This window comes from Microtus pennsylvanicus, chromosome 3 (genome assembly GCF_037038515.1).
Source record: "Microtus pennsylvanicus isolate mMicPen1 chromosome 3, mMicPen1.hap1, whole genome shotgun sequence".
Classification (NCBI taxonomy): domain Eukaryota; kingdom Metazoa; phylum Chordata; class Mammalia; order Rodentia; family Cricetidae; genus Microtus; species Microtus pennsylvanicus.
Genome location: NC_134581.1, coordinates 103935182 through 103945209, shown reverse-complemented (window position 1 = coordinate 103945209; position 10028 = coordinate 103935182). Strand labels below are relative to the sequence as shown.

The 10028-nt window shown below is 40.5% G+C and overlaps 2 protein-coding genes and 8 non-coding genes across 19 annotated transcripts in view; 9 read left to right on the top strand and 1 right to left on the bottom strand.

The window, feature by feature from the left end:
- Positions 1-70: 70 nt before the first annotated feature.
- On the top strand, positions 71-9741 carry Taf1d (TATA-box binding protein associated factor, RNA polymerase I subunit D). 3 transcript variants are annotated; one of them, XR_012910064.1, is made up of 13 exons: positions 71-456; positions 1625-1719; positions 2332-2707; positions 3848-4023; positions 4395-4449; positions 5316-5484; positions 6358-6411; positions 7140-7189; positions 7384-7415; positions 8241-8273; positions 8692-8736; positions 9129-9190; positions 9421-9741. XR_012910064.1 is itself a non-coding variant. In XM_075966785.1 (7 exons), the coding sequence occupies exons 2-6, from the start codon at positions 1652-1654 to the stop codon at positions 5469-5471; spliced, it is 831 nt and encodes a 276-aa protein (XP_075822900.1). In that variant the 5' UTR covers positions 71-456; positions 1625-1651; the 3' UTR covers positions 5472-5484; positions 6358-6437. The 3 variants fall into 3 exon arrangements, 2 of the variants coding, with proteins under 2 accessions (XP_075822900.1, XP_075822899.1); XM_075966785.1 differs by lacking the exons at positions 7140-7189; positions 7384-7415; positions 8241-8273; ... (1 more) ...; positions 9129-9190; positions 9421-9741 and having other exon boundaries at positions 6358-6437; XM_075966784.1 differs by lacking the exons at positions 6358-6411; positions 7140-7189; positions 7384-7415; ... (2 more) ...; positions 9129-9190; positions 9421-9741 and having other exon boundaries at positions 5316-6206.
- On the top strand, positions 6123-6250 carry LOC142847451 (small nucleolar RNA SNORA40). The gene has a single exon (XR_012910204.1). It is a non-coding gene; the product is annotated as a small nucleolar RNA SNORA40 (small nucleolar RNA).
- On the top strand, positions 6963-7093 carry LOC142847445 (small nucleolar RNA SNORA18). Its single transcript, XR_012910199.1, has one exon. It is a non-coding gene; the product is annotated as a small nucleolar RNA SNORA18 (small nucleolar RNA).
- Positions 7228-7300, top strand: LOC142847459 (small nucleolar RNA SNORD5). Its single transcript, XR_012910211.1, has one exon. It is a non-coding gene; the product is annotated as a small nucleolar RNA SNORD5 (small nucleolar RNA).
- On the top strand, positions 7990-8126 carry LOC142847437 (small nucleolar RNA SNORA8). The gene has a single exon (XR_012910191.1). It is a non-coding gene; the product is annotated as a small nucleolar RNA SNORA8 (small nucleolar RNA).
- Positions 8335-8466, top strand: LOC142847440 (small nucleolar RNA SNORA1). The gene has a single exon (XR_012910194.1). It is a non-coding gene; the product is annotated as a small nucleolar RNA SNORA1 (small nucleolar RNA).
- On the top strand, positions 8803-8872 carry LOC142847436 (small nucleolar RNA Z40). Its single transcript, XR_012910190.1, has one exon. It is a non-coding gene; the product is annotated as a small nucleolar RNA Z40 (small nucleolar RNA).
- Positions 9227-9346, top strand: LOC142847443 (small nucleolar RNA SNORA32). The gene has a single exon (XR_012910197.1). It is a non-coding gene; the product is annotated as a small nucleolar RNA SNORA32 (small nucleolar RNA).
- Positions 9479-9607, top strand: LOC142847439 (small nucleolar RNA SNORA25). Its single transcript, XR_012910193.1, has one exon. It is a non-coding gene; the product is annotated as a small nucleolar RNA SNORA25 (small nucleolar RNA).
- The window catches only part of Cep295 (centrosomal protein 295), a 40581-nt gene continuing 40241 nt past the window's right edge, over positions 9689-10028 (bottom strand). For 7 of the 8 annotated variants that reach the window (XM_075966772.1, XM_075966773.1, XM_075966774.1 and 4 more), the window contains one exon: positions 9689-10016. In XM_075966772.1, the coding sequence (XP_075822887.1) occupies positions 9800-10016 (217 nt within the window). In that variant the 3' untranslated portion in view covers positions 9689-9799. The remainder of the gene's footprint in view (positions 10017-10028) is intronic. The other variant, XM_075966776.1, reaches the window with a different exon arrangement.

Genomic DNA, 10028 nt, shown 5'->3' with positions numbered 1-10028 from the left:
CTCTCGTACCCACCCGCCGCTTCGAGTTCACGCGAGATTTCGGCTGTCCTAGTTCGGCTGCAGCGGGCGGGAACGGTCTTTTCGGCGTGGTGGAGGAGGAAGACGCCAGTGTTTGCGTTGGGAACCCGGTCTGGCGCGACCGAACGGTGGGGGCCGCGGGTAGGGCAGGCCGGGGCTCTTTGTCGACTGTCCGCACGGAGTCAGCACTGAGGTCGGGCGAGGCGCGGCGTTTGGGGCCTTAGGCCCTGCTCGGAGCCTTTGCAGGCCCCGCGGGCTCCCGGTCGCTGTCGGGCCAGGAAGGTCCTCTAGGTGCCTTGTGCTCCCTGCCTATATATATCTCCTAGAGCGTTTAGAGGCTCTTGTCGGTCTGCCCACGGCGTGTGTTCGCACCAGTAGCTTGACACTCACCACGTGGCCTCCAAACTTGGAGATTTACAATTGGAAACCGCCATACAGGTATGATTGATTTCGAGATAGGTTGCTGCAGTGTAGTTTGCAATTACCTTAGAATTTACACACAGATATATTGTTGGTACAAACGGCCTAAATGTGTTACATTTTGGTTTTTGAAACCTGTAATGGAACTAGCACTTGTAGACCAGGCTGCCCTCGAACTCACAGAGATCCACCTTCCTTTGCCTCCCAAGTGCTGGGATTAAAGGCGTGCACCACCACCAGCCAGGCTACATTGTTTTGATGGATTAATTTAAACAATTGATGTCTAAAGTCTTAGTCACCTGGTTTTCTTATCCTTCAAGGTTCTGATTAGATCTAGAATTTGTGTAGCCTAGAATAATGTTAAAGGTTTTTTTTTGTATCTGCTGGTGTTTTGCCTGCCTTTTATGTGCACCACGTGCGTGCAGTGCCCAGGGAAGAGGACATCGAATTCCCTAAAACTGGTTGCAGCTGTCCACTCCCCTTGGTGGTTTTTGGAGACAGGGTTTCTCTATTTAATAACAGGTCTGGTGCCCTGGCATCTGCTTTGTAGATCAGGCTGTACGCGAACTGAATGCCGTCTGCATCTGCCTCCCGAGATCTGAGATTAAAGGCATGCGCCGCCACCACCTGCCCAGTTACAGCCCTTTTTAAGCAGCCATGTGGGTGCCTGGGAATTTAATTTCGGGTTCACTGAAGTGCAGCCCAGTACTCTTAATGCTAAGCCATCTGTCCAGACTCACCCCAGAGGTTCCTGTGTGTTCTTTCTTAGGGATTACAGGCCTGTGGGCGTTTTGACCAGTGGTTTAGTTTTGCACCACAATCTAATGATGCTCTTGTTTCAGCCTTCCATGGGTACTCATTGGAAGTAGTAATCCTATATTAATTACTGTGTGTCTGGCTGGTGGTAAAGTCACTGAGGTGCTCAGGTAAATTTAAATAGAAAACAAACTGCATTGCAATGTGGTTTCTTATGCCTGGATTCCTGGCGGTGTCCGGGAAGCCAAAAAACATACCATCTCATGTAGCTGGAGTTAAGAGAATTGTGAGCCATCGAGTGTGATCTAAAGTGGACTATCCTCAGATCGATTTTTATCTGAATTCACGTGGTGGTATGGTGTATGCTTAATTTTAATGAAGACTCTTGGATGTTCGGGAAGGTGCATAACACTGAAATTTGTGATTGCAGAAAACTGGGTAAGGCAGAGAGAAAGTGATGGCTCAGTCAGAAGGGAACTCTGACTGCATGACACCTGATGGAGCTGACGACACTGGAAACCACAGGTAAGGCAGATGGTGGGTAAACTTCTAGGTTCAGTGCACAGTTCAATTTATTCTGAGACAAGGACTCAGTAGTGACCACTGGTGGGCTCATTCAAATGACAATGCCTATGTCCCCAAGATCTGGGATTAAAGGCGTATTAATACGCCCTGCTAATTGTACTACAGAAAACACTCCTAGCTAAAAACGGGACATATTTTTATCTTAGGATAAGACGAATTTGACTTTTGTCCAATAGGTAGTGCTTTACTGGTTAAGCAGATGATTTGTGGAGCTTTTCTCTTGAAAGATAAAATTGAACATTTAACAAGCTGGTGCTTTAAATATGATGGCTATACTGACTGACTGTACTTGGTCCATTCTAAAATGTTGGGTATGATTGGGGGGGGCTTTTGAAGGAATGTACATTTAAACTTTGAACATTTTCATCCAATTTGTCTTAAGTGTACTTTGCCTGCAGTCTGTATCATAGGAGTTCTTGGTTCTCCAAATAGGAGAGGTCGTTGAGCTCCTTCAAGCTGGAGTTGTAAATACTGCCTGAGCAGCCTCGCCACTCATGAATGGGAAATGTTTCTAGTGATAAGTCAGTAATGCAGTTTATTTATTTATTTTAGTGATGACTCATCTGAAAGCTTATTTAAAACACAGTACATTCCTTTACCTACACAAAAGCAAAGAAAGCCTACTGCAAAATGTGTCATTTCACCTGCGAACGTTGAAACTGACTCTTCAAGTGACTCCTCTATAGAACCAAGGCCTTTGACTTTAAAGGCCATTTTTGAAAGATTTAAGAAAAAGAAACGGAAAAAGAGGAAATACAAGCCAAAGTCGAGACCAAGGGAAAGACCATCTGGAATAAAGAACACTAGAAACCCTAGGAGGTCACAAATAGATGTGAAACAAATTAAAGACAAAGGAGCTGTGCTTCCATTCTTAGAATCTGAAAATGGAAGAAAACCCTTACCTTGGAAGAAAATTTTAACATATGAGGTGAGTCATTTTCATGTATGTGGTAAAATTAAATGGGATTGTTGTCCCCCCCCTTCCTCTTCTTTTAGTCAGGGATTCTCTGTGACAGCTCTGACTATCTCACAACTTTGTAGACTAGATGACATCATTGTTAGCCATTCTTAGTTAAGGTGTACCTGGAACACACTTGGTTACAGTGGCTTCTATGTAAAGTCTGTTTCTGGCTTAAGTTTGAGTATTTCTGAGTGAAGTCTGCACTGGCATTTTTTTTTAGTGTGCATACAGTTTCAGAGAACGATGTTCCAAGTGTTCTATGCAGAAAAGCCCTTTATCTTGTCTCAAATACTATACCATGCCCAACTTTCATTTCAGTAGCCCAAGTCAAACCTTTCTTTTCAAAGTAAGGAGGCATCACTTCCTCAAGTCAGTTTTTAGAAGTGCCCAAAGGGCTGGAGAATAGGAATATAGAGGATGCTGCTTGCTAGCTGGTCATGCTTTGTTAACCCAGCAGCCCTTGCCCAGAGAATGGTACCGCCCACAATCTAAGCAATCTACACTGTAATAGGAACAGTCTATCAGTTTGGGACCACTTCTAAGGTGATTCTGACCTGTGTCAAATTGAGTTAAAGCTAACTAGGACAAGGGATGTATGGAGAGAGTTACATAGCTGAAGAACATGTAAGGACATAGGGTCACAGCCATCTCTAACCCCAGTGATGCTCCCTTCAGTTCTCTGAGGGCACCAGGCATGCATACAGTGCACATGTAGGCAGTCAGAACACCCATATGCATGAAATTAGGAAAATTTGAGTGCCCAGATAATTAAGTTTTTAAAATATTTGAGTATTAAATGTAGAAATGCACATAGTCCTTTGGAATTTGTAAACAGAAAGGATTAATGTCATTCTTTCCATGTATATGCATGTACAGCCTTAGCACAGCTTGCCAATTTAGGTTGTCTTTCTATTCAGCTTGTTCTTGGTACTGTCTACACCTTCCAAGTCTGGAATTATAGTAGAACCACCTTGTACACTCAGCATTTACATGGTTTCTGTTTCCAAATCTGGTCCACTTGATGCACAGTGAGCCATCTCCCAGCCCCTTGTAGAATTTCAGGCTTTATTATATTTAATTTAAGGAATTGTGTTTTCTGACTTGAAGCAAGCTGTTGCAAGAGGATTTTTTCACCACATTGAAAAACTCAAGTATGAGCACCATCTTAAGGAATGCTTGGAACAAATGCATGCTGGGGAAGATTTAGAAAAGGAAGACTTTGACAGCCGGAGACACAAGTACATGGATGATGATGGTCCTCTTTCTCCCATTGACGAGCCATTGTAAGTTGGATCTTGAAGAATAATTTGTTCCTAGGCTAGGCTTGGTGGTTTGTTTTTATTTTTTATTTTTATTTTTTAAGGTAACTTAATGTGCAATTCCACATTTAGCTATATAGCTTTGGCTGGGCTTGAACTCATTACCTCTTTTCCAAGTGCTAGTAGTAAAGACATGTGACCTTGCTAGACTAACCATCCACTGATCAAATGCTGAAGCAGTAACAATAATTTCCACCACATTTAGGATTGTTTATCTTAAGTAGATGCACAGGGTATTGGTTTGGAGACAGGATATTATGTATTCCTTAGAGTATAAGTCTTTGTAGCATCAAAATATAAGGTAAGATATGTGATATATGTTTTTAATGTTACAGAACAGAAGACGAGGAGGCAACAAGTCCTGAGTCTGAATGCGATATCAAATTGGTTGTAAGTGATCTTTATTATTTATGGAATGTAGAAGTTGGGTTTTTTTTTTTGCCAGGGACAGAAGAGGTAGCTTTATTGTAGAAACGCTGAGCCAGAAGGTTTAAAATAGAGACAGACTTTCAAGTGCACACCAGTCCAGACTCCCCTCTCCAGTTTCTCACGTGTTTGTCCTCTGCAGCAGTCACTTCCTTAGTGTCTCAGACACAGGAATGTAGAAGTTGTATACAGTTGCTTCTATAAAAATTTTGTTTAAACTTAACATAGGAGATATAAGAATGGAAATACCCAAGGATATTTGATATTGAGCTTTTTTCTATTGCTGCTCTTAATGCTTATTCCCGATGTTGGGATTCAAAGCTCAGGGCTATGCATTTACATTATGACAAGGTACTCATACTCAGGGTGTGATCCTGCAATCATGTGTGGAGGCTGGAGGTCAGTATCCTTTCTTAATTTTGTCAGATAATATCAATGAACCCTGAGATCACAGACCAGTGGATTAACATCCTAGCACTTTTCTTCCTGCTATAGGCATGACTCTATTCTTAAGGTTTTTTTTGCTTAATAAATTATTACATATTAGTGTTTTGCCTGCAGACATATCCATGTCTGATAATCTGGGGAGGTCAAGAAGAGGTCACTGAGAATTGAATATTAGTCTTCCGTTAGGAAGATAAGCCAGTATTATCTCTGCACTTAGTAAAATGCTCTGTAATTAACATTTAAGTAGTCTAATAGATATGTGGGCTGACATGAGAAAATACTGTAGATGTTAATTTGGACTTTGAATAAATAGATGTAGCCCTCATCCACCTGTCAGTGGTGAGCTTAGTTGCTAACAGTGATTTTTTTTTCTTTAAATGTAGCAAAACAGTTGCTTCATAATAAGCTCAGAATTTCCAAAGAGAAATTTAGAACAAAAGAAGACCAAGAAAGAATCTGCATTCTCTAAAAAAACTAAGGGTAAACATAACTGCACAAGAGAGCACGCTGACCGGCCTGGAAAGGAGATGTACATCTGACTAATCAAAGAAGGTAAAGAACACTCAGAAACAGTGACTTAATAGAAAGACATGACTACAGGTGTTTCATTTGGCAAGTACATGAAGAAAGGACCTGAGCCAGCTTGCGAAAGAAGCCACCGAGGACTGGGAAAGCAAATACTTAGGAATTTCTTTTTAGAGCTTGGATACTGGAACATTAAAAACAATTGTGATACTGATCCTGGAAGAAAAATGCTAATAGGAAATCCTACACGTCTTTCTGGTTTCAGGAACCCCAGCCCAGTGACTGATTCCAAACAGTTTTTTAAACAGAATCATATCTTTGTGAGTGTTTAGCTTGCATGAATGTGTGTATACATCCTAGTACCCAGGGCCAGAAAGTATCAGGGCTCTTAGAAATGGAGTTTACAAGATGGTATTAACCAGCCATCTTGTGAGGTGAGGGATGTAAGCTAAATCACAACCTCTAAGAATGCTCTTCTGTGAACAAACTTTTCATACACTCTTTCTCCCAAACACAGCTCCAGGATGCTACAACCCCTGTGTGCTAACTCCTGACTAGGTGTGTAGTTCTTTAGTCAAAAAGAGTGTCTTTCCCTAGGATGCTTCATACATCCTGTGGTCACACTGTAAAGCTGGCTTTTGTTTCAGATTTCTATGGCCTTGGGCAGCACTTGTATATGTTTTTGTTCAGGTGGTGGACAAAGGCAGGTTAGACAGGTGCAAAAATAAATCCTCTTTTGCAACCCAGAACTCATTGTTCAATATGAGTTTTGATACATACAAGAAGGAATATATATATAATTTAGCATCAAGGGATTATGGTATTGATGAGGTTAGTTCTTCACTATCCTGGACTTTGGAGGCATAGGTATCTAATATGATGAATGTTTCTTTTTTAAAGGCTTTATGAAGTCAGAATTGAAGATACCCATGAAGGGATGTTTGTTTCAATGTAGTAAGTGGCATATTGTCAATTTATATCTTCAGAGTTGTGTGAAAGGGGAGTGCTCCAGCCTTCAGTAAATCCTGGAGCATGGTCAAGCATGAATATTTAGAAATAATTTGAAATGAGAAGTTTAGCAGGTGAAGGCTATAAGGCCTCCTACTGAAGTTAAAATATTACCTATAAACGTTCTGAAACGTATAATTAATCTCAAATACAGGGGGTAGCACAAACCTTTAAACCCAGCACTCTGGAGACAGGCAGGCGGATCTCTATGAGTTCAAGGCTAGCCTGGCATATAAGAGCTAGTTTCCAGGACAGCCAGTGCTGGACAGAGAAAACCCTGCCCTAAAAACAAACAAAAATAAATTAGCAAATAAAGTAATAGTATATGTGTACTGGTGATTAGAATAGTTTGGTAAAGAATTCTTACCATGTGGTAAACTGATTAGTATTTGAGAACACAGCCCTCTAAGAGCCTAACTGTTCTGTGATGACTTTTTGTGATTTCCTTCAGCTCCTATTTGCTAGATGTTCATATGTAGGCTTCACAATGATTGCTTTTTGAGGTCTATCCCGATGGGGCTTCCTCAGTAGCCACACATCGTTGGAAACGCCTCATATAGTAACTTGTGGTTGCTTGACTCACAGGGCTGCTCGTGGTTAGGTCTGTGAAAGAAACTACAAGACATCTAAAATGTTTGAAGCAATAATATATCACCTTTTCTTTTAAACTTCAGGCCCTGGTTTAAAAGAAAATGATTAATCACAATGATTAGTATGATGTTAGGTAAGTCTGGCACTGTATCTTGGGGAAGTATAGTTACAGTTCAAATGATGAATTAAAACTGTTCAGCTGCTGAATGATACAGACATGAACTAAAACTTAATTCTGATAGAACTGACTACAGCTATTAACTCTGGACAGTGAACTTAGTTTTCATAACTGGAAATCTAATCTTAAAATCTTATGTACTATTCTAGGAATGAGTAAGCAGAACTCTTCAAACACACTGGTAAGTGAAACTGAATCTTGTTGGTTTTTATTGTGTTCTCAGCAAAAACAATTGCTTTATGTATAGACTAGAAAAAACGTTTCTTTGTGCTTTCATGTCTAGAAATGATGTTTGAGTTTTTTAATGATACACTCCTGTAATCCTAGGAGTTGGGAGCAAGGATCAAGTTAGAGGCCAGCCTGGGGAACAGGGAAACTTGCTGAGTAGGTAACTCACTAGATAAAGAGCCATCGGTCCCAGAGTACCACAGTTCAGAACCATTGCAGCCAGGCAGTCTTGATAGCCAAACCTGGGATCTCTGGCTTCAGTGAGAAACATTCAACCAGCAGTGTGTGTTGCAGTTTACATAATGCAGATACATTAGGCCAGTTAATGGTTTGATTTGGGCAATTTTCCAGTGGGAGTGGAATGAAGGCTCTGAGATGGAATGCTGCATAAACTGAACAGCTGAAAGCCCATCCAGCCTCCTTAACATGTGGAATGTTTGTATGATTTAGAGGAGATAATGATTAGGAGATTAGGACCGTATCATTAGTTTCTTCATTAGGAACACCAGGCTGAGGGTTTAGGAATTGGCACTGCATGGTATCTGCACTCAGCATTCCTTTCCTGCTGGTGTGTTCAAAAGACAGTGCAACAGAAATTCACTATCTGGCATCGTTGGTGTCTTGGCTTTGTGCAAGATAACCTGGTATTTCTAATGATACAGTTATTTTATACTGGATATGGGTGCCCTGTGGAGTTCAGAGCAAGTTCTAGGGAGTAATTGGTCTAAGCTTGGTGGCATTATCACCTGCTTGATGAAACTACTCTTTTTATTCCTAGGGTGTCAATAAGTGAGAGGCCTGGTTTAAAATGGTAAGGCCCCATTTCTGTTTGTTTCTAGATGGTTTTATTTGATGCATAGTGCATGAGACTGAGCCTCATTCTACTTAAGATGGGCACTGTCAGTCAGTGTCTAGAACTGGTGAATGTGGCTAAATTGAGACACAGGCCATGCTTCCATCACAGTAGATGCATTACAGTGGTGACAATGAGGCCTGTGACATTTACCCACTATAATCTTGGGTTTGAAGACATGTTAATAATTAATTTCATAGCAGCTGGAGAGATGGCTCAGTGGTTAAGAGCACTCTTGGTTCCCAGCAACCACTTGGTGGCTCACAACCATCTGTAATGAGATCTGGTGCCCTCTTCTGGCCTGTAGGCATACATACAGACGGAATACTAAGAATACTGTATACATTCATAATACTTTGTGTGTTCAATCTTTTAGGTTCCTAAAGTAAATTGGTTTGAAGAAGGCACCAGAATTGTTACGGTAAGATGCTAGCTTGAGATGATAGACTGAAATTTGCTGCTCTGGTGGAAAGACACCAGTAAGAGATGATGTTGTGATGATAGACAATGTTCAACTGCTCTGAATGGGCTGAGTGAAATAGCCTTTCTGAACATCATCTACTGGTGGGTCTCTCCAGATTCCATATTTGCAAATATAAACACAAAGGATTTTTGAATCTGGTGAACAGTGTTGGAATATAGCTTACATATGTGAGCAAGACAATCTGGCTTCATAGCCCATCTGGCTATGAACTAATATTTATTGCACGGAGCAATTTGAGATGAGAATTTTCAACACATAATTTTGGGCAGTGGATTTTAGGATACTAAATGAGTAACCTCAATCTTTATTATGCATTTTTTTCCCCACAGGTGAAAAACTGAATTAGTCATGAGTGTTCCGGCTTAAATTCAAGGAGAGACGAGAACAAAAGGTAAGTAGTAGTAGTCATTTAATGTTCTTACTGTAATGGTCATTACCAAGGCTTTGAGAATTCAGTTTCTTATTTGCTGTGGACATGACCATAAAAAAATTCCCAATAGGTTTTCTATGTGCTGCTTGGCTAGCAGTTAACCTGTTGGGGACATTTTATTCCTGATGAGTAAATTCCTGATTATGTTAGAATGCTCAGGTGCTGACCTCTACCTTGTTCTTGTTCTACAGGGCTAAAGAGTACAATCAGACAGAGTGAAAGGTGTGTATGCAAGAAACACCTCAAAGAGGGTCATTTCAAAGAGGGCTTGTTGGACTGTAAAACCAAAAGCTCTTTACGCTGTGACCAAAGATTGATGTTCTTCACAGAAGAAAGCAGGCACTTGATAGTGTTGTGTTTTTCTGAGAAGATAACATGCATTCCCCAAGTCAAAAGCTGTGAGAGCTTAACTTAATTCTTTAACTCCCTTCAGAAATCTGGAAACCATGTGACTCAGGATGGAGAGCAATGGATTCAAATCCCTTAAATAAAAATTTATTTACAATAAATAATTTTGTCTAGTTTTATACATGAAACTAAAAGAAAACCCTTTACACAGTTTATAGGAAGTCAGCATGTATTTTTGGCTCGAAGTTTCTCTAGTGTTTTCTGTAGAAGGAATGAAATTAATTTAGTTTTGTTTGAATTTTGTTTGCTTTTTAGAGGGAAAAACTGGCTTCTGCTCACCTTATGAAATTCTTTTGCCTTTGCTATATTTTGGGCACAGACTTCTTGCTTTGTTTTTTCTTCTCTTTGCTGTTTTACCTCAGCTAACTGCCTGTATAATCTGTAAGAAATG

Coding starts and splice junctions, on each gene's coding strand:
- Taf1d (XM_075966785.1), top strand. CDS start 1,652: ATGGCTCAGTCAGAAGGGAACTCTGACTGCATGACACCTGATGGAGCT. Junction 1,720..2,331: donor GACGACACTGGAAACCACAG/GTAAGGCAGATG, acceptor TATTTATTTTAG/TGATGACTCATCTGAAAGCT. Junction 4,024..4,394: donor TCTCCCATTGACGAGCCATT/GTAAGTTGGATC, acceptor TTAATGTTACAG/AACAGAAGACGAGGAGGCAA.